Genomic DNA, 25,192 nt, shown 5'->3' with positions numbered 1-25,192 from the left:
GAATCCCATCTCAAGTTTTGCTTGTTTGCTTGCTTGCATGTTTGTTTATTCCTTCCAGAAAGGGTTTCTCTGTGTAGCTCTCGTTTTTTCTGGAACTCATTCTGTAAACCAGGCTGGCCTTGAACGCAAAAATCTGCCTGCCTCTGCCTCTAAGTGCTGGGTACCCACATCCTGCTTTTTTTGTTTATTTGTTTGCTTGTTTTTGTTTTTCGAGACAAAGTTTCTCTCTGTAGCCCTGGCTGTCCTGAAACTCGCTCTGTAGACCAGGCTGGTCTCAGCCTCCAGCTTTTTTGTTTTGTTTTGTTTTGTTTTTAAGGCTGGAGCTACAGCTCAGTAGTGGAGGACTTGTCCATAATGCACGGAGGACCTGGGTTTGCAAAACCCAGCACTGCAAAAACCAACCCAGGGTTTTCCTGCCTCCCAAGGGCTACAAATATAGGCATATAATACACATTATGAAACCTTTGGCAAGACATAATTTAATACTACTGAAGCCATGCATCAGTGTTTTTAAAGATCCACCAGAGGCTTCAGTATGCAACAAGCCCTGGGCATCACCATTGTCTTTGCCTAGACAGTGCTCCAACTAGTCTTGGAAAAGTTGGTTGCTTCTGCTCAGTCTAGACACAGTTGTTTGAAACTGTGGCTTTCCTCCTAACCTAGGATTGCTGTTGGGAGGACTTTTCAGAAAGGTAACCTTCATTCTATCCTGAAAGTTGAACTTTTCAACTTGATGTGTTGAGGTGGATAGGTAGAAATTTGTGTATGACTCATTGCTGCTCTTTTGATGAAAGGTATCTTGTAGCTGGACATGGCATTGTTTACCTATAATCTCAACACTTGGGAGATGGAGGTAGTATGATCAGGAGTTTACATAGTGAGTTCAAGGTCAGCCTATAATATAAGGCCCTGTCTCAAAACAGAAACCAACCAACCAACCCCTTCCCCCAAGACTCCCAAACCAAAAGCCTGTCTTATATTGGATTCCAAGATGAAAAATAGATCTATAGCACATTCCTTGTATTACATCATGAATGTCTCTCATATTATTGCTGTGTCTAATATTTATGAGCTATACTTTTGTTTATTAAGATTTAAGACTGGCTGTGGAGTTTAACAACTATAATCTCAGTACTTGGGAAGTTGAGGCAAGAGGTTCTTGAGTTCAAATCAGCCTAAGTCACATAGCAAGAGCTAGTTAAAAGAAAGAAAGGAGGCCGGGCGGTGGTGGCACACGCCTTTAATCCCAGCACTCGGGAGGCAGAGGCAGGCGGATCTCTGTGAGTTTGAGACCAGCCTGGTCTACAGAGCTAGTTCCAGGACAGGAACCAAAGCCACAGAGAAACCCTGTCTCGAAAAAAAAAAAAAAAAAGAAAGAAAGGAAGAGAAATATTTAAGAAGTCAAAGTAATAATTGACACCTCTAAAGGTTGAGCATGATGATTTATTTATTTGGTTTTTTTTTTTTTGGCTTTTCGAGACAGGGTTTCTCTGTGGCTTTGGAGCCTGTCCTGGAACTCCCTTTGTAGACCAGGCTGGTCTCGAACTCACAGAGATCCGCCTGTCTCTGCCTCCCGAGTGCTGGGATTAAAGGCGTGCGCCACCATCGCCCGGCTGATTTATTTATTTGTTATTGTTATCATCACTGTTGTTGTTTTACAGTGCTTGGGAGGGCAAGCCCAGGGTCTTACACATGCTAGGCAAGCACTCTACTGCAGAGACACATCCTTAGCCATTATCAGGATCCTATAGTATATTTTTTTTTTTTTTTTTTTTTTTTTTTTTTTTTTTGGTTTTTCGAGACAAGGTTTCTCTGTGGTTTTGGAGCCTGTCCTGGAACTAGCTCTTGTAGACCAGGCTGGTCTCGAACTCACAGAGATCCGCCTGCCTCTGCCTCCCGAGTGCTGGGATTAAAGGCGTGCGCCACCACCGCCCGGCCCTATAGTATATTTTAAAACTAGTTTTTACAACTGAATTTAATTTGTATGTGCGTGTTATGTGCTTCTGTTTGTGTACATATGCTTGTGGGTGTGCATGCACATGTGTGCATGTATGTGTATAGGCCACAAGATGACATCCAGTGTCTTCCTTAATCTCTCTCCATCTTGTGTTTGAGACAGGACCTCTCACTGGCCCAATAGCTCTCCAATTGACTGGAGAGGCTAGTCAATGAACCTCCAGAACCCAGCTGTCTCCCTCCAGCACATGCTAGCGTTACCACTGCACCCAGCTTTTATATGAGTGCTGGGGATCCAAACTCAGGTTCTCATGCTTGCATGGCAGGGACCTTACCAACTAAGCCATCTCCCCAACTCCAAACCCATTGTAAAACTGGGCATGGTAGTGCCTAGTTGTAATCTCAGCATTTAGGAGGTGAAGTCAGGAGGATTAGGAGTTCGAAATCAACCTTGACTACATAGAGAGATCAATATCCGCCTGGGCAAAATGAGACCCCACTTCAAAAACCAAACTAAGCCAAAATTAAAAACAGAACAAAACAAAAGTAACCTTAACTAAAAATGTTTATCTTTGTTTTGCCTAAGAAGGAAACGTAGGTACTTGGCTGATTCACATGGTCAAAGAGTCAAGTCTGGGCTAAGGTTTGCTCTTGAGATTTGGAACAGGGCTAAAAGGTAGGGAGAGGTAAGATGAGGCCAAAGTCCTCAGAGACATGCAGAGGGAATTGTCCTGGGACTTCGAGGCTGCGTGGTTGAGGTAGGTGAAGGGTTAGCTGTAGTTGCAAAAGCCGAGGCAGCGAGGAACCCAGACTTGTTTGATCTCCAGCACACGGCTATGAACATTCTTGGTCTTTGTTGTCTCTGTCGTAGTTACTATTACCTCCTGACATTTTGCTGTATTCCCATCCCTACCTCCATCCATTTTTCTCCTGCCAATCACAAATTCTTTCTTGGACCTCTGTGGCTTTTCTTCTAGAGCTTTCCTTTATCTAGTCCTGGACACGCCCTTTGTCATGCAGCATTGCCAAATGCCTTAGAGGTCTGCAGCCTTGCTTACTCTCCAGTGTCTCCAGTGACGGTAGTGACAACTTTATGTCCCTGTCACAGACTGATAGAAGACCTGAAGATAAATAAGAAATGGATGAAGGGAATGGGGAGACGTATTTACAATTGACTAAGATCTAAGCATCACTTTTCAGTCCAAGAGCCAACTTCCTGAACAACCCCAGACCCCAGGGGATGGAGATGTTGGGGACATGGTGAGTGAATGAGGGAGAGACGTGAGGAAGGAAGCGACCTAGGCTGAGTCAGACACTGAAGTTACCTAATCATCTCCAGGTCACGATCTTCACCACACAGACCTGGAAACCAAAGTTCAAAAGCATTCTTCCCCCAAGGTCACACAGCTAGAAACACTGCCAGAACATGGGTTTCCAATCAACGCTGCAAGCTCACCGTTCATGGGTGAATTTGTCAAGAGAAGGGAGAAAATTAGAGAACCTGCTATCAGAGAAAGTCTTCATGAGTGATCTCTGAGCACAACTTGGGAGGCAGAAGGATGATAGTCTGGACATAATGGAAGTATGACCTGGAAAAGGTTGGGGGGGGCACGGTCCCAGGTGTTCCTCCCTGGCCACCAAGCAAGGTTTTGAGCAAAAGTGCTAATGTTTCATGTACCTGGTAAGGAAAGCTGCTAGGCTTCCAAGGGAAAGCACTTTCTGGATACCCTTTCCTTTAGCCCATTCTTCCAAAGCTTCGCTTCCCAACTGACTATTCCTTCCAATTGTGAGCCTCAGTGGAAAGGAGAGAGGTATGACAGGAGCTGGCCAGTCCCAGCTCTGTCACCCACCAGCTGTAGGAGTTTTCCGAAGGCTTCTGAATCTGCTTCTTTATTTGCAGAATGGCTGTACTGGTGATGTATCACATGGGATAACTGGTGTTGCTGTCCTTTAATTCCCCTGGTCCCGGCCCATCCTGTACAAAGAAGCTGCAGACAACTCCTGAGGAGAGCCAGTTCTTAGAAGAGAGGGAAGATATCTCCCACTTCCTGCACATTATATTCCTGCTTATGCATTCTGATGTCCTGCTTGCTTTTTTAGGCTCTAAGTGCTATCCTGCTGACTCACTTCCGACTTCTCCTTGTTCATCATGCTCAGCTCCTGAAAATGGAATAGGATGGGAAGGGCCGGAAATTATACTGTCTGGTGAGATGTTTATGGGGACAGGCACCCTATGTGGCTAGAATGCCGGGGCTATGAGCTGAGCCAAGCCCACAGCCTATTTCTCATCTGACTTGTGATGCTTGACCTTGGATTGTAATACTAATAATAACCATCCCACTTATTGCCATTGATGAGGAGCCAACAAGCCCCGGGCTACATACTTTCTGTGGATTGCCTCTTTGATCACCACAGCTGAAGAAGAGAGGGATCCTCTCTATTCAGACAAACGCAGTCTCTCCAAGATAGGCTAAGGCACCTGCCAAGGTCGAGTAACTAGTAAGGGAGGGGCAGGGCAAAGTTTCAAAGCCAAGGTTTAGATCTCTGCTGTTTAATGAAGTAGCTGCTAGCCACAAGTGGCTAATGAACGCTCAGAAAATAACTAGTGTTTGAAAGAGGACTAGAATGAAGGAATGGATTTTTTTTTTTTAAAGGCATGGCATCCCTATACAGGCTGGTTGTTCTGGGACTTGCTATGTCATCCAAGATAGCTTCTACCTGTCTCAGCAATCTGAACACCTAGGTTTACAGGAATGTGTCACCTGAAACTGAGCTTTTAATTTAACTGGGTGGCACTTTATGTGAGTGAAAATGCATACAGATTTCAAAGACCTTGTAGCATATGTGTGTATGTCTCTTTTTAAATATTTATTGCATATTAAAGTTACAGTATTTATCATATATCAGGTTAAGTAAATCATATCCAGATAATTCTGTGTATTCCTTTTAGCTTTTTTATTTTCTTTCTTTCTTCCTTCCTTCCTTTCTTTCTTTCTTTCTTTCTTTCTTGCTTTCTTGCTTTCTTGCTTTCTTTCTTGCTTTCTTTTTGAGGCAGGTTCTTGTTCTGGAGCTCAGACTGGCCTTGATCTTGTTTGTGGCAATTCTGATACAGCCTACAGAATGCCAGAATTATGGGCATTAGTTGCCACGTCCAGCTTCAACAGGCATTTTAAATTACACTTCAAAAAATTAGAAATCAAAGCTATAATGATTTCTTGGGAGTTTGTTGTTGTTTGTTAGTTTTTTTTGTTTTTGAGACAAGAGTCTCACCATGTCAGGGTGGTGGGGAACTCAATCTCTCTGCCTCAGCATTTTACTTAGTTGCTGGTACTACAGATGCCCACTTCCACCCCCCATCAGAAGCTGTCTGTACTAATCTCTCAGGAGTCTAATGGCTCCCTTTGGGCGGCACCTGGAGTCTGCTCACTTTAGGTGGAAATTTTTGTTCTAAATAGACATATAGCTCCTTAATGAGCTACTGGCATTCCAGTGGAATCCCTTCAAAAGGCTGAAAGTCAATTTTAAGAAGACTAAGTCCCTTTCCTCTGGTCTAGTGACCTTCTAACCTCAGGACAACATTACCCGGAGGGCTGGTTAACCAGAGCCCAGTTCTTCCTTCCCATTCAAATTCTAACTCAGTAGATTTTGGACCGACTCAACAGACCTTGAGTGCCTAAGAAGCTTCTCAAAAACTAGACTAGAAGAGACTGTTGTGCGGCCAGAAAACTGCAAAGGTGTCCCAAGCATTGCTTGGGAGTGAGAGGAGACCGGAATTAACGAATATTGAACTTTATTCCTTGCTAAGCACTTTTCAGCATGTCACCTCGCTTCATCCTAACTTATGAAACACACATCATTATTTCAGTGGAGGCGACTGAGAAAGGCTGGTTAAGTTGCCAGAAACATGGAGCTAGCAAATGACAGCCCTCGGTTTGTACTGACTCTCCCTGACCCGAGCGGCTCATACAGATCTCCAGTTCTTTGCTTTTTTTCAGGCACTGTCCTATGAACAGGGTGTCCGACATTAAGTGAGACAGACAAGCTCTCTGTTCTGGCCAAACTCAATAAGCAATTAGAATAGAGTTCTCAGGGCTTGAGGGGGGCAGTGCCATGAAGATCTATAATAGAGTCATAGTCTAGATGAGGGGCAGTAAAGAGCTTTCCAAAAGAAAACGTAAAATTCCCGGAAGCCCGAAGGATGCACCAGAAGATGGAGCATGGTGGAGAGATCTTTAAAGCTGAAAATGAACCGTGACGTCTTAGAGACATCAAAGCGTGTTAGGAAGCGAAGGAAATTTAGACTGTCTCAAGCAGAGAGGGTAGAAGTGAGAGGGAGGTCCCCTGGAGTAGACAGGAAGCAGCTCATGCCAGGCTATTTATGCTTATTGACTTTATTCAAGGCTAGAGGCATGGTCAGACTTGTACACTGTTCTCCACTAACCACAGGGAACGAGTCCAAGAAACCTAAGTGAGAGCCTGAAACCATGACTAGTACCAAATCCTACAGATATTCTTTTTTTTTCCTGTACATACATGCCTTTGATAATGTTTCATTTATAAATTAGGCACAATAAGATGAAATAACAATAATTATGAACTAGAACAGTTGAACAGCCATTAGCTTTAATACTTGGGATCAGAAGTGTTTCAGATTTGGGATTTTTGTTTTTAGGATTTTGATACCTTTTTACATATAATAATATCTTGGGGCTGGAATCCAACTCTAAACTCAATATTCATTTATACTTCACATAAACCTTAAATGCATAGCCTTAAGGCAACTTCAAGGATTAAGGTAATAATATTTCAGTGATCTGTCACGGGACATCGGGGATGGGATCTTTCTTTCTTTCTTTTTCTTTTTTTGTTTTCTTCTTTTTTTTTTTTTTTTTTTTTTTGGTTTTTTCGAGACAGGGTTTCTCTGTGGTTTTGGAGCCTGTCCCCTGTCCTGGAACTAGCTCTTGTAGACCAGGCTGGTCTCGAACTCACAGAGATCCGCCTGCCTTTTTTGATTTTTTTTTTCAAGACAGGGTTTCTCTGTAGCTTTGGTGCCTGTCCTGGAACTAGTTCTTGTAGACCAGGCTGGCCTCGAACTCACAAAGATCCGCCTGCCTCTGCCTCCTGAGAGCTGGGATTAAAGACATGCGCCACCACCTCCTGACCAGGGATTTTTCACTTGTGGTATCACGCTGACCCTTGAAAAGTTTTAGATTAGGGATATTTCCAGTTCTGGATTTTCAGATTAAAGGGTGTTCAGGTTGTATTCTGTGTTCTGTAACACAAGTGATGTGAACGTGGCCCCACTTTCAAAAACTTGTTCTCCCATGTTTCTTGGGATGAATTGAGGTAATACAATGCCTGTGAGATAGAGGAAGTGAGGGGAAGTGCCTTGTGCTTTGGGATGAATGAGTAGACCGCCTCGTGGTGCTGCTTCTACATAAGCCCTACAATATGTGGGAAATGACCTGACGCCTGAAGGGCCAAGTCAGGATTTCATCCCACTGCTCAGAATGGTGCGCCTTTCAAAACATGTTTATTTCTGGAATCTTCTATTTAATGTTTTTGAATTACAGTTGATTATGGATAAATGAAATCATAGAAACCGAAACCTCAGATAAAAGTAGACTACTGAAGTTTTTTCCTTATTTATTTACTTGTTTGTAAATGGTTTGTTTTTCAAGAGAAACTATTCCTTATCACGTCTATTGATATTTGTGTGTTTGCTTGTTTTTTGAGACAGTGTCTCACTATGTAGCCCTTGCTATCCTGGGACTCTCTTTGTAGACCAGGCTGGCCTTGAACTCACAGAGATCCATCTGCCTCTGCCTCTGCCTCCCAAGTGCTGGAATTAAAGGCATGTGCCGTTATGCCTGGCTACATATTTATGTTTAATAGTTCAGGAATACAGATCAGTAACAAGCTCCTATGAAACTCAACCCAAAGCAATTCCTTACATTTCAAAATCACATTGAACTCTGAAATGTCCCCAGAATCTTTCATGAATCATGATTTCTCTCAAAAACCCCATTCCTTCTTTCTTGGTTTAATGAACAAACTTATGGGCAGCACCAACACCTTTGTACAGATGATGGGAGCTGAAAAGTTTACTGTGTCCTCAACAACCATTGGTTTAAAGGCAAGCTGCCGGCAGGGAGGGAGAAGCATTAAATATGCTACTATGTTAAGTTCGGGTGGTACTGTGGTGAATGAGAAGTGGGAATGGAAAGATGTTCAGAATGTTTAAGACTACTTTCTTGATAGGAAGGGAGGAGTGGAAGGGCAAAGAGGAGTAAAAGACAGCCAGCAGGATTTTTGGTACACAGTTTTACTAAGAATAACAGTTGTTAGCTTAAATATTTAAGAGTAAATTCAGTCTAAGTGAAATAATACCAAAGAATGATGATCTAGTAAAATGTCAATAACTGGAACTTACTTGACCAGGAAACTTTGAGAGAATATTACTGCTTGGGACTTTTTAACTGTAACTGTTTTTTTTTTCTTCTGGGTTTTAATTTGTATAAATTTTGCAGTCTGTTGAGAGGGCATACTGAAAATAAAACCTTTTTTTTTTTTGGTCAAAATCAAGGTTAATCGACGCATCTACTGAGTTTCTTCTTATTAAGTAACTTTGAACCTTGAGTTTCTGAAGCTCAATATGCTATTTTGCTCCTTCTATTTTTCCCCATATCTTATGCCTTAGAGTTGTAGATGGCTCCTATCAATGGACCAGTGATGATTTGGACTCCGCCTTCTTCGTCTAAGTCCCGCCCACACCAAACCACACCCCTTTCTATCGACCCCGCCTCCTGAAAATGTCGTCTCCGATCTGACAGCAAATTCTCCACAATCCTGCCCAATAGGACATGTGAAAGGCGGGACCTATGTCAATCTTTTCTTCTTATTTGTCCAGTTATATGTCTATCTGTACTCAGTTCCATCCCACTTGGTCTTCAACCTAAGGATTGGTTTCTCTGTTCTTTGTTCCTGGCTCATGATTGGTTTTTTTCATTCCGCCCCTCTCTTCTAGATCTTGCAGGCGGGATTAGCACGCAGCTTCCTGCTCTTGCCAAAAAAATAAAAGAAGAAAAAGAAAAGAGGAGAGCGGCGAAAGAAAAAAAAAAGTCACGGAGAGCTTTGGTTTTTAATTGGCTTTCAGCCTTGTCTATCAGGTCAAGATTTGCCTTTTGATTGGTCTGCCTTCTGCCCATCCCGAATCGGGGGTGGGATTTCCCCAGGAGACCCACACCTGGTTACCACTGGTCGGACAGTGCGCCTGTCTGAAGCTTCCGGCCAGGGATTGGAGGCGGTCGCGGACAGGTGGGCGTGGATTGGCTAGGGGAGCCGGTCAATGTGAGGCGGGGGCGGGGCCTCGGCTGCTGGTTGCGCGTGTCCGCCGCTGGCTCCGCTCTATCCGGCTTTGCTAGGGGAGGTGAGTCCGGCCGCGGCGGCACTGGCGGCTGAGAAGGCGGCGGCTGAAGAGAAAGCGGGCACGGCGGCTGTGGAGAAAGCGACCGTGGGCACGGAAGCCGGGTGGGGGGGAGGGGGGGAGACGGAGCAGCCTTGAGCCCTGCAGGGGCCGTCGCGCGGGGGACCCACCCGCTCTCCCCCCCAACCCTCCTCAGCACAAGCAGCCGGCGGCGGCGGGGGCAGGAGTCAGCCTGCTTCCGACCGTCCCCCGCCCGCTTCCCGGGGCTCCTATTCTTTGGCCCCGGGACCCTCACCTCCTCCCGGGGCGGTTCCCTGTGTCTGGGCGTCCGAGTGCTGCCCACCGCTCTTTCATTCCCTCCCTGCACCTCCTTCCCTTCACTTTTGCCGGGGTTCTCTCTCTCCTCTTCTGTCCTGGCTGTCGCCTCCTCGCCTCACTCTCTTCTTCCAACCTCCTTCCCTGGCTCATTCTGCCCAGTAAAGTTTGGTGCACCCTCCCACCCCCCACCCCCAGACAGGTCAACCAGACTAGGAGTAGGGGGAGATGTAGGAGGGCCTGAGAATTCGAGGGGGGGGGAACTGGAAGCTGGTTTCCCTGACAATTTTCCCCTCATCTTTTTGATTTATTAGAGTGGTTGGGATTTTTTTTTTTTAATTGTGTTTTTGAGGAGGTGGGAGGTGTTTAGAAAAGGATGTGGGAATGGAAGGGGTAGATGAGCCAACCCTCTTACAAGATTCCAAGGGTGGTGTGTTACCAGATCCTTTCCGTGTGTGGAGTTCAGGGGTTCGGGAGGTTTGGCCTTTATTCCCACAGTCAAAGTTGGAACCTCCCCCCCATTAAGAATGGAGTTTTAGTATCCACTTGTGGCAGGAATCCTGGGGGGAAGGGGCCCTTTTTCCTTTTTCTTTTCCTTCCCCCCCTTATTTTATGTTATTAACTTTTATTTTGTCAACCCACACCCTTCCACACACTCTTACCCGAAAGATCAAACACCCAAGATCCTCTAACTTCTCTGGATTGACTGATGAAGACATAAAGCCAGTTACACTCTATGTTTTTTGAGGTGGAGTGAGTGGTTTTCTTCATTTTTTTTTAAATGGCCAAATGACAGCTTGACCCAGTTTGCTTTCCAATCAAAGGGCATTTTTGTTTTGAATGTCTCTTTGTGGCGCAAGAGCCAACGCAAAAATGATGGCGGCTTATAATGGCGGTACATCTGCAGCAGCAGCAGGTCACCACCACCACCATCACCACCATCTTCCACACCTTCCTCCTCCTCACCTTCACCACCACCACCACCCTCAGCACCACCTTCATCCGGGCTCGGCTGCTGCTGTCCACCCCGTGCAGCAGCACACGTCCTCGGCAGCTGCGGCGGCCGCAGCAGCAGCCGCAGCCGCAGCCATGTTAAACCCTGGGCAACAACAGCCATATTTCCCATCGCCGGCACCGGGTCAGGCTCCTGGACCAGCTGCGGCAGCCCCCGCTCAGGTCCAGGCTGCTGCAGCTGCGACCGTGAAGGCGCACCATCATCAACACTCGCATCATCAACAGCAGCTGGACATTGAGCCGGATAGACCTATTGGATATGGAGCCTTTGGTGTTGTCTGGTGAGTATCAAAACCACAGCTCCACATGGTCCTCACTGGGCAGTCCACGGTTCCTGGTTTACTTCCTCTTGACCAAAGGAGAGCAAGCTGCTCAACTCCCCTTGAGGAGCCACCCTCGTTGGTGATGAGGCCTGGTGTATTGGCTCTCTGGGCCTGCACTTTTTTGAGTCATGACAAGTGGTAGTGGAGCCCTGTCACCCGAGTGACACACGTTTGCAGACGGTTGGTTAAACGTGCCTGTGAAGAACCTCAGTGAGTGTAAGATACTCCTACAAAGTAGTGTAAGTGAGTGTGTTAGATACTCCTCCAAAGACCGTGGTCATCTCATGTGCAGTAGTTTTGATTGGCCGCTCAGTTACAGAAGGCGTCAACAACTGACTCCCCCAACTTGGTTTCTTTATGGTAGTCCCCAGCAGAATATACTTAGTATCATCAACTTTCTGGCCCACTATGACTTTTCATCCCTTACTTTGTGATCTCAGCCTTTTGAAGGTTTCATTGTTGAACCAGTTTTTTTTTTTTTTTTTTAAATCATCACTTGAGTGGCTTATTTTAAACCGTGAAGCTAAAGTTGGGAAGTATGTAGCTTAACCTGATAAGAATGCATTAAATATAGCATCACACACGAGCAGCACAAATGAGGTTAGTAGACGGGAGCTATGCCGTGGCCCACATTTGTGGTGATGTGGTGTCACTGACTCTTAGGGTGCTTTTAGTCTTTGGCCAGTTGTTCTGGTAGGAACTTTTGCTAGTAGTCGGGTGTGTTTAAAAGTCTGAAGATTTCTTAGATGCAACCTCTTTGCGTATTTGCTCTTCCTAGGAAGGTTGGTGAAGCACAGACTGAACTGAGGATTTCTTCTTCCCTCCCAAGCCTTAAGAATTTGAGTGTAGAGAGATGATTTCCTGTTTTCAGTGCATGCCAACGTAGATTCTTAATGTCCAGCAAAGTCCTTGTCACAAAAAAAGGAACTCCTTCAAATTAGTCTGTAAATAATTTCTTTTTGTCTTTGTTTTTAAGGCTGAAGTTCAGCTAGGTATCATTTGCATAATAGCTAGCTATCTTCATATTTCAGAATTTATAGTCTTGGCACCTAAGTGAGCTGATTCTTAATTCTTCTTTTAAAATGAAGAAAACAGAGTCCAGTTTTTCCTCAGCTAGCCTGCAAGGAGGTTATTGCTGCTTTCTTGCTTCTCCAGGGACTGTGGGATTCCTAGTGGGAAAGAGTGTAGGCCATAATGGTTCCTTTCCAGTCACCCTGTTCAGGGACCTGCCTGTTCCTGCTTTCCTCTTTCTCTTCCACAGCACCCTCCCCGGGGACTTCACTATGAACTTCCATTCCTTGCCTAACCCTTGAGGTTTTCCAAACTCTGGGGGATGGGAGGAGAGCAAGAGAAAATTGGTTCCTCCTTTGACTCTTGCCATTTTACAAACTTTAAGTATCTGGATTTTCTAGGTGTGGTTGTGTCCGTGCTGAAAACCAGGAATACAAAAAGGGAAATGGTTTTTAGAATTTACTCACTACCTTTCTGTCAAAAGGCCAGATTACTTGTAGAAGTTTTAACTTCAGGTTTGTGGCAAGAATAAAGAAGACTGAAAGGGAGTGCTCTAGCTTCTCATTGGCAAACGTGCTAGTGGGTGTTAGCAGTCGCTCATATCTGAAAATGCACGAGTGCTCGGCAGGAATCCGGCCTGGAGATTCATAGGCTAGCCCTTGCACCATGAACTTGACATACACCTCTGACACCATCTTCTGTGGGTTTTTTTTTTTTTTTTTTTTTGGTTTTTCGAGACAGGGTTTCTCTGTAGCTTTGGAGCCTGGTCTGGAACTAGCTCTTGTAGACTAGGCTGGCCTCGAACTTTCAGAGATCCGCCTGCCTCTGCCTCCCGAGTGCTGGGATTAAAGACTTGCGCCACCACCGCCCGGCCATCTTCTGTGGTTTTGGGTTTGCTTTCCCTTACTGAATACAGTGTAAATTCCTTGAGAATAAGAATTATATACCAAGGTACTTTTTTTTGTAACTTTTGGATACAAAGTCTCAATACTGGCCTGCAGCTCAACTATATAGAGCACTGGGCCTCAAGTTTGGTGTGATCCTGCTATCTCTGAGTGCTGGGATTGCAGAAGTACCAGACTATGTTTAGTCTAGAACAGTGAGCGAGTCTCAACCTTCCTAATGCTGTGACCCTTAATACAGTTCCTCATGTTCTGGTGACCCCAACCATAAAATTAGTTTTGTTGCTACCTCATAACTGTGCTTTGCTGCTGTGTAAATGCCTGTTTTCCAGTGGTCTCAGGTGACCTCTGTGGAAACGTCCTTCCATCTGCAAAGGGTTTGCAACCCATGTGTTGAGACCCCCTGGTATAGAAGTCATTTTTTTCTCTGTTAGCACCTAGGATGGTGCATCTTACCGCTTTTTTGACTTACCGACTTCTTTGTTGGTTGATTGATTGATCTACTGATTTCTTTGTTTTGGCGTAAACAACAGGCATTTATTTCTCTCAGTTCTGGAGGCTGGAAATCCAAGATCTAGGTGACAGCAGGTTGGGGTCCTTCTGAGGCTTCTCTCCTTGGTTTGTCAGTGGCTGCCATCTTGCTGTGTCCTCGAATGGTTTGGGTTTTTTTTTTTCTCTTAAATCCAAATGGTTTTTTTCTTTTTGATTTGTCTTTATTTCACAGTCAGGTTTTGCTAGTTCTTGCAGGGATGTTTTTATTAGCTGTTTTAGGTGAAATACAATTTAGTTTGAAAAAGGGGAAGAGTACCAGGTGTGTGTTTTTAGTATGCAAATGCTTTTCTATTTTTATATTTACATATTGATGACTTACTGTCTGAATTGCTTACTTGGAATTTAACTGCAGTGTGACCTAAGACCGCTAAAACTAGAGATTGGATAACCAAACCAGAGTAAATTGCCAGTAGTGTACTGAAATTGGTGAGGGTTTTCACCGTTTACCCTATTAAAACGGGCTTTTTCATTTTGATTTAAAAAGTTCTTTTTGCACCTGAAACAATTATTTCCTAAAATAATTAAACAGAAGATAAAAATATCCTTTTAGTAATACATCATTTAAGCCAGTACTGTATATGTAATTATCTGGGTATCATAAGATTCACTTAGATTCAAACAGTCAGTTATTTTTTGAATACTTTTCTGGCATAGTTTATGACAGGGAATTATATCTGCCCCCATTTCTTTTTATGGACATGCACCTTTGGGTACTAGGTAATAGCCAAAAAGTGGATATAAGTATTTTATACTAGTCTTCAGTGCAGCCAGGGAGCAATAGTCATAGAAATGATGCAGTATTTTACCATTCAGATTTATTACTGAACAATTTAGTGTCCCTGACTTGATTTATGTTTCTTCTGAATTTTACTAGTAGAATAACATATCAGTCTTGGACAGTTGTGTAAAAATAGTGAGTTACCCATTAGCTTGCTGGTAAAGATGGTGCTTTGACAGTTCAATTAAGGTTTCATTAACAACTGTCTGCTGTGTTTTATCTCAGAGTAAAGGTTCCAGCTTACCTGGTAATGTGATCAGGGGTAGCCAATGATAGATGTTGCTCATTGGCTCTTAAAACATCATATATAATTCGACCTGCATTATCAAATGTCAGGACTTCTGTGTGTTCATATGGATGTTTTCGTAATACATAAACAAAACACAAACACTAATTTTTGTCATTTGGTAAAGATAATATAAATGTATCCCTTTGTCTGTAGTTTCCCTTTGCTAGAGAAAAATACCATGCTTTACCAATGTGACAACTTTGGGACAAAGTGCTTTTTAGGGTCTTATAAAGTGTATAGTTTAAAGAATTGGAGTAAGCTGACCACATGAGAACAGTTTGAGGGCTGCTAAGCCTAGGCAGTTTTGACACTGTCAACATAAAATATGGATTGGATTAATGCTACATGCTTCCTTGATAAAAGTGAGTCCAAGAAAAGCCTCTACTTTATAAAATTAATGTTTTAGCTTTTGACTTGTCTGATTAATTAAAAGATCAAAGATCCTTGGATTCATCCAGTCTGTTGTCTTTGTACTTCAAATGTAGTTGGGAAGCTTTGAATGTTTTTATTTTAATACCTTTAGCAAGTTACTTTTATCTGTATTTCAAAACTTCACCATCGCTGTGGTGACACTTAGTGACTTATTGCTAAGCTTTGTGATCTTGATAATTTACTATTTCAGTCCCTCATCTGTGAAATGGGGATCATAGTGCTTATGTTAGAATTGGTAGGGAGTTACCTGAGGTGATCCTTACAGACCAATATATCTAGTATACTGTAAATCCTTAGTGTATGCTATTGTAGTTATTGCTGGTTAAAAAAAAAAAAAAGGACAAAATGCTCTTGTTAATGTTCTGAAAGAATCTTCCTAGGTTGTCAGATTTTCCATGTGATATCAATCTGGAAATTATTTTAGGAGGCGTGACTTTAAACTACCATACAGTGTCCCTCTCAGTTATACTCATGCCAAGGAGATAAAGAAGGTTGAATTCAGAGCCAAGGAGAAAATACTCTTGTGCTCTCTCAATCAGACAACAACAAAACAGGTAGTATGGGTAGTTTAGCAAGTGTTCTTGTCATCTTCTGAGCCACTGTAGAAACGACTGTGGATTTACATGCTGGGAAGTAACAAGTGAAGGATGTCATCACTGTCTAAGTTGCTTTAGCGGAAATGTACTTGTGTTTAGATGAAAAGTAAATTTCCTGTGAGGTGGGGAGATGTGTGTGATTAAATGAAAAATTATTCAGTGTAAACTTTCATGCATGGCAGAGATTCCTAACTTGTTCATCTTGTGAAAATTAGAAGTGTGTTTTCTATGGTCCTCTTACTCTGTAAATAAGAAATTAAATGTTAGAAAAATTGGGGAATGCTTTTGGGATGTTTGGGGAAAATCCTTGATTTAGTTACTTCAGAATAGTACACTAAAAGTGTATTTTGCTACTAATTGTTTTCTAGGTTAAGAATCTGCAGCGTCGAGAAATTTCTTTTCTATCAGCTGAGATTAACAGGCACTGTGGTTCTGGGGGGTGTGAGAGAGGAGTCTGCTTTGTGCAGAGAGCTTTGAAGAAGCAGAGCCTGCGCCATAAAAAGGAAATGGTTGCTCTTGTAGACATAACAGAGCATCCGTCTGAAACTAGCAGTGTGGAAATCTATATTGTTAATTCAACTACAAATAAACGTAGTTTTAGAAACTCCAGGTTCTTGATCATAAACAAAGAAGAGTCAGAGGAGAAAAGTTACACAGTCCCATATTACTGTATCTGTTTTTGGTGATTGAGAGCCTGTAGTCTGTAACATTCAAAATGATTTTAAGAGTTCAACTCTGTGGAGATTGTCCATACTGTGTTTTAAAAAACCCTGCAGTATAACAAAGAGTAAAGTTGTTTTATTATTGGAAATTAATTTCATGATATACTACTAAATATCAACTTAGAAAAACATATTTTTATTTTCCTGGTTTTATTCAAGACAGGGTTTCTCTGTGTAGCCCTGGCTGCCCTGGAGCTTACTTTGTAGAGCAGGCTGACCTCGAACTCACAGAGATCTTTCTGCCTCTATCTCTCAAGTGCTGGGATTTAAGGTGTGCAACACCATCACTGTCTGGCAAAAAGACTTTTCATTTTCTTTGAAAAAAAGAAGTACGTTTCAAAAACTACCTTTCAGACCAGCTAAAACAACAATATCTCTAAGTTAAATGTCTTCTTGGGCACCAGCTTGGGGGCTGATACAGTCCTCCTTTCCATTGCTGTGCCAGAGGAAGATGTTTGTCAAATGCATTAATATGTGTGAATATAGATTTTGGTTTTTTTTTTTCTTGCAAAGCATGACATCTGAAGATCAAATTTATTCTTTGATGTAAAATGATCTCTGCTAGCCTACTGGAATGCTTTCCTTTATAACTTGAACTTGTCCAAGTTTTTATTGACTTCGTGGTATGATCGAGTGGCGGTTGTCTTATTGTTTTAAATCTTTTTTTTTTTTTAAATCAGGCTTATAGCTGGGTGGTGGTGGCTCAGGCCTTTATTCCCAGGAGGCAGGGGCAGGTAGATCTCTGTGTGTTCAAGGCCAGCCTGATCTGCGGAATGAGTTCCAGTATAGCCAAAGCTGTACAGAGAAACCCTATCTTGAAAAACCAAAATCAGGTTTATTGATGTACTAGCATTTTAAGGATCAACTTCATATAGGGTATGTTGCCTTAATATGCTGATTTACTTTATTTGATGGAAATTGTCAAGGTTAAAGCAATTTGTTCCATTTGTCTCCTAACCAGTAAGTGGAATGAAGCTGCTTGGCAGATTGAGTTTTAGTTACGATTCCCTGTGCGTCCATACTACTTCCGTGAATTATTTGTTAACTGGGCCATCTAATGCACATCAACAATGATTTCCTAACCAAAAGAGCTTGTCACTGTGATCCTGTTGTTGCTGGGGATAAGGGAAAGAGTGCCTGAGGCATCAGTGACAGTGCACTCGAGTTTGTGAGAAGTCATGATAGATTTCATTGGGAGTTCAGAAGCGCATGGGCAAGAAAAAGCAGCAGAATTCTAGCACTCTGAAACTCAGGAAAGATGACTTCTAAGGAACAACTGTTCTGAGAGTGAACTTCAGCAGTTCCTTGTACTGGTGTGAGCGGGAGTAGTGTATGCAGCAATGTCTGACAAGGGCAGTAGGATGTCTTCTTACACCTAGGTTCGTCTGTATTTTGATAGTTTAGCTAAATCTACTGTCAGACAGTGAAAGTTTTTGGTACTTGGAACTCACTAGTTCATATTTTTGTTGTTGTTGTTTGCTATGAACTGGCACTATTAGGAGATAGTAAGTAAGGGGATTTAGTTCTGCGGCTGATTTTGGAAGCCTTTGAAGCTGCTTCTGTCATTTCTGTTTGTGGTGTGTTGTCCTGAGCTACAGGGAATTAGCTTGTCTTCTAAAGGTCCTGATCTTATCTTGAAGGAGTTTATAGTAGCTAAGTAATTTGAAAAATGTGTTTTATGAACTACCTAAGAGTAACTGAAACCAGTTAGGAAGATGAACATAATGTCTCAACCTCTTGTCTGTAACCCCACCACTCAGAAGACTGAGGCAGAAGGAATACTGTAAATTCAAGGCCAATCTGGACCAGTGCTGAGTTCCAGGCTACCCTGGGCTCAGAAGGATTCCTTATCTAAAAAAAGCAAAACTAAAGTTCAGCAAAATAAAACTGAAACAACAATCTTAACAATGCAGTATTTTCACTTCTGATAATACTAGTGTATTGTGTGTGTCCTAGTCACTGTGCTAGGGAGAGCAAGTTGTAAATGGGTAGTTATAATTTAGTGCCATGAATGCAGCAAGCTAGGTGGCCAGCCCCTGAATGTTATTGAGAGCGTAGAGAAGGGCTTCTTGTGGAAGGTAAGCTATTCATGCAAGAAAGCCTGCTTATTGGCAAATAGGCAGTTTCTTTATGTAAATTTGTGTTGTGTTTTTATGATAGTAGGTGAATGGGCCCAGATGCAAGAAACCACTTGGTTGCAGAAAATGTTGCACATTGGGTGGTAGGAGATGCAAGCTAGAGCCAAAGAAGGTTGGACTGTCATGCTGAAGTGGAGGTTATTGATGTGGCAAGGGTGATAGGGCAAGAATCTTCATCTTTTCATGAAGAAAGTACCTTATATACATACAAGGCATCTATAGTATTAAAATCACACAAGGGAAATGATTAGAGGAACTTTTAAAATTTTTTATTTTTGTGCTCCTGCTGCTGCTACTGCTGCTGCTGTGTGTTGTGCTCGTGCACACGCGTGCCAGATGTTGATACTGGGTGTCTTGTATATTTTTTGAGACAGGGTCTCTTACTGAAGAGCAAGCCCTAAGAGCCTGCTTCTGCTTCCACAGCTTTGGGATTACAGGTTCATGCTACCACCCTGATTAAAATGAGTTCTGGGGATCTAAACTCGGGTTCTTGTGCTTGCATGGCAAATACTTTACCAATTGAAGCAGCCCCTCCCTCTCCAGTTTATAAAATGAATTTCTTGTGGGGGCATTGAGAAAGGAAAAAAGACTGAAACCCTGTAAATGACAGCTCTTAAAAGTTTTTAAGTAAGAGAATGATGGATTAGATTTAATTCTTTGAACGTTTAAATTAAACGGTAGAGTTGCTAAGGACTGTCTGAGCCTTGGGGTATGTTCTGCTGTGGTGGAAGAAGTTGCTGGAGGCCAGACTAAAGTTCAGTCAGATAGGAAATGCATTCCCCAGGGTGACAGCCCTGTGTGGTAAGAGGCTGTTAGAATAGGGGTGAGAGTTGGTTCACATTAAAAGTCCAGGAAAATTAGCATGGAGAAAAGGCCATTGCAGTTATTAAGAGATCATTGATGGCTTTCGAAAGAATGATTGTATCTGGTTTCTCCCTCAAATTGTGTGTGTGTGTGTGTGTGAAAGAGAGAGGGGGAGAGAGAGAGGGAGAGAGAGAGGCAGAGATTGAGGGATTTTGTGTGTGTGTCGGGGGGGGGGGGCGGTGCTGGGAGTTGAACCCAGGTCCTCTGGAAGAGCAGTCAGGGAGGTCTCGTAACCACTGAGCCATTTCTCCAGCCCCAGATTTTAAATGTTCTAAGTATCAGCCACACTTTATTGTTACTAACATTTTTTAGACCCTAAGTTTGTGTTTGTAGTTTAATAAGCCAGAAAACTTGATGTTTATTGTGTACAGATACTGTTTTCTTTGGGAGAAGTTTATTTGTTGATGCTAATTACATAATAGAATACTAAACTAAGCTCGCCAGAAGACAAGATAGAGTCTCATTCTGACTTTGCTATCAACAATCCTGTGACTCTACTAAAGTTATTAAAAGTTTCTGAACCTTGGTTTCCTTGTTTATAAAAATCCTGTTTCCTAAGAGTCTTATAAAATGGCATTAATATTTGAAAAGCACAGTGACATTATTTGTGGGCAAATAAAATCTGCTAGTGACCACACAACAATTTTCTTCAGGACAGGTAACTATGGAAATGTTTAAAGGTAACTGTTTCAAAGGTATAAAGCAAGAGTGAAGGCCTAGGATGACGCTCAGTTGGTCGAGTCCTTGCCTAGCATGCACAGAACCACAGAAAGGCAGTCAGTGTGACAGCTTGTGTATCTCCAGCATTTGGGAGCTAGAAACAGGAGGCTTATCCTCAAATATATATATATAGTTGGAGGTTGGAGACCAGCATGAGGTACGTGAGTACGTAAGATACTGTCTAAAGTGTGTGTGTGTGTGTGTGTGTAAGATAAATGTCACCTTATCCAACTTTGAGATCAGATTTTAAAACAAGTTGTAATAAATTATGAATATTTGCTTTCATGTATGTACATATGTATGTATGTATGTATGTATGTATGTATGTATGTATGTATGTATGTGTGCCTGGTCTGGAGAAGCAAGAAGTGGGGCAGATTCCCTGTAATTGGAATTAAACATGGTTGTGATGGGTGCAGGGAACTAAACTTGGGTCCTCTGTAAGTGCAACAAGTGCTCTTTCTTTTTGTTTTTCCAGACAGGGTTTCTCTGTGTAGCCCTAGGCTGTCCTGGAACTCATGATGTAGACCGGGCTGGTCTTGAACTCATAGAGATCCGCCTACCTGTGCCTCCCAAATCCTGGGATTAAAGGTGTGCGCCACAACCACTACTACCTGGCTGCAACAAGTGCTCTTAACCGCTGAGCAATTGAGACCAGATGTTAAATATTCAGTTGTTCTTGCCCTCCTATTACTGACTGATTGATGAGAATTGTACATGTTCAGTAGCAGAGAAAAGCCTTCCTGTTTGGGCAGTTAGAAGCTATGGTAGTGAAACAGGATTTTAGATTTTAGATTTCCTCTTTTGGGACCAGTGAGATAGCTCAGTGGGTAAAAGTATTTACTTTGTGATTCTGAAGACCTGCGTCAGTACCCAGAACTCACAAGTTGTCTTCTGGCATCCAAAGGCCTGCCATGGAGCATGCGCAATGCCCCCGCCCCCAACATAATAATACTAACAGTGAAAATAAGAGTTTCTCCCTCTCCCTGCTTTCTTTTCCCCTCCCCTTTCTCTTCTACTAGACATTAAACGCACCAACCTTTTAAAAAATATTTATTTTTAATTGTGTGTGTGAGAGTATGTACGTGTTGGGGCCTGCTGATGGCCCCTTCTGAAGCTGAGGTTATAGGCAGTTATGAGCTACTGATAACTGAACTCAAGTCCTCTTCAAGGACAGCAGGAGGTTCTCTTAACTGCTGAACCATCTCTCCAGCCCTGCACCACCAGCCTTTATTTGCTTGTTTTTTTAAACATTTGAGATGATTTTCTTTTTTATTAATATATATATATTTTTTTTTCTTAAGACAGGGTCTCACCATTGTCTCCCAGATTGGCTAAAAACTCCTTGTGTCCCATCTTAGCCTCTCTGCTGCCAGTACTGGTTTTTAAATTTGCTTTTTGCATAATTGGGAAATGAACCTTGGGCATTGTCCATGCTTAATGAGTTTTACCACTGAGCTACGTACATTCTAAGCCCTCCTTATACATTTTATTTCTGAGACAACGACTCACAAAGTCGCCCAGGCTGGCCTTGAGCTCACTGCCTCCGCGTCTTAGTGCCTCAAGCTTCCAAGAAGTTAGTATTATAGACTTGTCAACATCAGGCCCTGCTCTTGTTTTTAAAGTTTTAAATAAAACCTAATAATAAATATTTGGGTTTGTTTTGTTTTGCTTTGTTTTGTTTTTGGTGTATCATCAAGTAAGATGATGGGGCAATAGTGTGTGTTTACATTGCTTTCTAAGTTAAGTTCTGAACTTGGGTAAGGGACTTACTAATTTGCAGATGGACTTCTTAGAAAATGATTTTTGGCCCAGCTTTAAGGTTGCTGCAGGGAGAGACTGTGACTTCCCATAGTGATTTTGCAAGGGAAGGAGTTTTCATGGATGCATTCAGTGAAATGTAGTGCTGCCCAGAAGGAAAATAATGAAAGCTATGAGTGTGGTTTTACGTTATGTAGACACAGTGGGAAAAGAGGGCTAAAGAAACAGGTGAAATTGTTTTTAGTAATAGGTTTTATTTAACTCATTATATTGAGAATACTGTTATTTCTATTAAAAATTATTGATGATATAGTTTACAGTTTTCATACTAACACTACAAAAATCCATTTACTTAGAGCACATTTCAGTTTGGACTAGGCACTTTTAGAATAGGTGTTTTTTTTTTTTTGGTTTTTCGAGACAGGGTTTCTCTGTGGTTTTGGAGCCTGTCCTGGAACTAGCTCTTGTAGACCAGGCTGGTCTCGAACTCACAGAGATCCACCTGCCTCTGCCTCCCAAGTGCTGGGATTAAAGGCGTGCGCCACCAACGCCCGGCTAGAATAGGTTTTTAATAGCCACATGTTCTGTTTGCCTCATTGACCAACACAGTTCTGGTCTTTAGCCCCTCCTGGATTCATACACAGGTCTGTACCAATCCCTGTTAATGGAGATAGGATGTTAAAGATAACTATTTAAAAAGTTTAAAGGAAGAATGAAGCCTGAGAATACAGTACAGTTTGTAATGTGCTTATCTAGCAAGGACAAAGCCTGGGTTTTATCTCTAGTACCGTGTAAAATTGGAGCACTCTGACCCACACCTTCCTGGCTGTCAGTTGTAAGTGGTGGAAGGGCTGACCGACCCCCCCCCCCCCATAAGGTAACATGAAGTAACAATTTATGTCAGACTTAGACAAACTAGAATCTTGTTCTTTGTAGAGGAATTGTTGTGTCTGTCCTGAGTTACTTGGGGGTATTTTCCTTTGATCTGGAGCTTTCTAAAGTAGCAGAATGTAACATTGGTACCCAGTCCTTGCCATGTTTGCTTTCTGTCAATTAGAGCAGATATCTCAATTGATTCCTTTCTTTTCTTTGTGTTGTAGTTCATTATCTAGATGAGGTTCTCAGTTTTGTCTTCAATTCAAGTAATATAGAACTCAGTGGTGTCAGACAGCTAAGTCCTTACTGGGGAATAAACAATGCAAGCTTTTGCTTATCTATTCCTTGACCTAAAATTCTTGCTTTGAGCTACAGAGAAAGGTGAAATGAGGCATTTGAGCAAATAGATAAAATTAGTCATTTGACCTAGATTGCAGCTTTTCCCCCTTCTGTCTGCATGGATAAAAATCATCCTCCAATTTACATAAGCAGGTGATTTTTTTCTTACATGCTAATTTTCTTAATGTTCCATAGCAGAGAGCTACCGAGTTGCAAATTGTGTAAGTAAATTGAAATAAAGCAGGTGACTTTATTTCACTGTATCATCTCACTGTACAGAAGCACCCAGAGGGTGGAGTTCTCAAGTGCTTCTCTGGGACGCTGCTGCCAACCCTTCCTCTCTTCTCATTTTTATTTCTACAAAACTGTATGCTTAGTAATACAAATGTGGGGGGAATTTAAGCATATTAAAAGTAATCTAGAAGCTTAACAATTAATAAGCATGTGGGTTCTGTGCATTTACAGGTGTGCTTGGGTTAGTCTTTAAGAATAATGTGAGAACTTTTAACCTTGCTTAATTGGTTGCTGTTTGTATTTGTTTTACCAGGCCTTTTGCTTTATCGTAATTGGGATTGTGAATTTAGTTAAGTGTGTACTACAGCCACAGTTGGAAGTAAAAATTGATGTGGTTTTTAAAAAATTGATGATGTGATTAAAGCATTTCAATGGAATAGAAATTTTAGAAAAGTACAGCAATTGGTTTTAGGGACTGTTTCCAAGAAATTGGAAAATCAATAAGGCACCTTTCTTTATTAAAATATTTCAGTGTTAAAGTTACTAAAGAATGCCATTCAGTTCCTTTCATGTTTTAGTTGTGCGTGTGCCTTTGTGCACACAAAGACTTTAACAGTGCTGGTGATAGATCCAAGGTCACACATGTGCTCTACCTGTGAGCTACAGGTCCATCCTGTAGCTCAAAACCACAGATGTTACAGTTTTGTTCATTTACTGGCATGTATGGCAACTAAATTATACTCTCTGTGGCTTTGAAGCAATGACTTGGAAATAGGAAATGAATCATAATTTTAAATAGTAAAAGTTCACCTAGACTCCCTATATTCTTTTTTTCCCCGAGTTTAGGAAAAGTAGAAGAGCTTGTAGAACAAAAGTCGAGAACAAATGGAGGGCAGCATTTAAATACAGAGGGACAGTGGCAGTGTGACTTAGTGTCTGTCCTCTGATTAGGTCCTGGCTCTGTCCCTCATTGAATGTGGGCACATTGTTTTCTCTCTGTACCCCACAGTCTTCATGCATCGAATAGCGTGTGCAGTGACAGTAGGCCATCGAGGAGTAAGTGAAAGCTTAGAACTGTGCCTGCTACCATGTAAACATTAGCTGTCACTTACTGTCCACTTTAGTAAAAGTAACTTACTAACTTATGGAAAGCGTGCCAATCCAGCACTTTTTAATGTTTGTTGACAGGCTATGTATGTGCCTCCACTTGAGATTTTTTTTCAGTTATGTTTTTAAAGAAAGTCATTCTGATTTTAGAATGGCTGCTTTCCAGACACAAATTTTCTTTAGTGAATAAAAGAGAGATTTTGCCTGTTTGATTCTCTCTCTGCATTATGAAAGTAATAATGTTTATTGTAGGCTTGAAAAGTACAGAAAAGCCAAAAGAAAAATGTGTTTATAGTCTACAGCTCCAAGGGCAGCACTGAGTTTGACCTGAGCGGAATGTCTTGAGGAGTCATACTTAGAATACATCAGCCTGCTTCCTGAGATTTGTGCAGTCACATAGCTGGCCAATGGCGAGCCAAAGCCTTTGTTCCCTGTTCTCATTAGTAATACTTCTCCAGCTAATATCCTTTAAAAATAAGGTCCCCGTATTAAAGCAAAGTTGGACCAAAGCAAACACAACTATACCTGAAACCTACAGACGGCATTTAAAACACACTATTGATTTTGTGTGTCCCAGTGACTTGAGGTTTGGTTTGGTGTCACAAGAACTAAAACTTCTAGGTAAAGTACTGTAGTAGGGACTGGAGCAGTGATTCTCAGCCTGCAGGTTGTACCCCTTGGAGGTTGAATGGCCCTTTCACAGGGGTCACCCAAGACCATCAGAAACAGATATTTACACTACAGTTCATTACAGTAGCAAAATTACAGTTATGAAGTAGCAACAAAAGTAATTTTATGGTTGGGGGTCACCACAGCATGAGGAACTGTATTAAAGGG

General features: G+C 42.1%; 1 protein-coding gene across 1 annotated transcript in view; it reads left to right on the top strand.

Annotated features, from left to right (window-relative positions):
• The first annotated feature begins 9,319 nt into the window (after window positions 1–9,319).
• Nlk (nemo like kinase) overlaps window positions 9,320–25,192 on the top strand; it is a 126,115-nt gene continuing 110,242 nt past the window's right edge. Inside the window, exon 1 of the mRNA XM_057776222.1 lies at window positions 9,320–10,992. Within this exon, the coding sequence (XP_057632205.1) occupies window positions 10,538–10,992 (455 nt within the window). The 5' untranslated portion in view covers window positions 9,320–10,537. The remainder of the gene's footprint in view (window positions 10,993–25,192) is intronic.

The sequence above is a fragment of the Chionomys nivalis genome, chromosome 7, assembly GCF_950005125.1.
Source record: "Chionomys nivalis chromosome 7, mChiNiv1.1, whole genome shotgun sequence".
NCBI classification, from domain to species: Eukaryota; Metazoa; Chordata; class Mammalia; order Rodentia; family Cricetidae; genus Chionomys; species Chionomys nivalis.
Note: the sequence above shows the minus strand (reverse complement) of the source record. Positions and strands in the feature narration are given on the sequence as shown.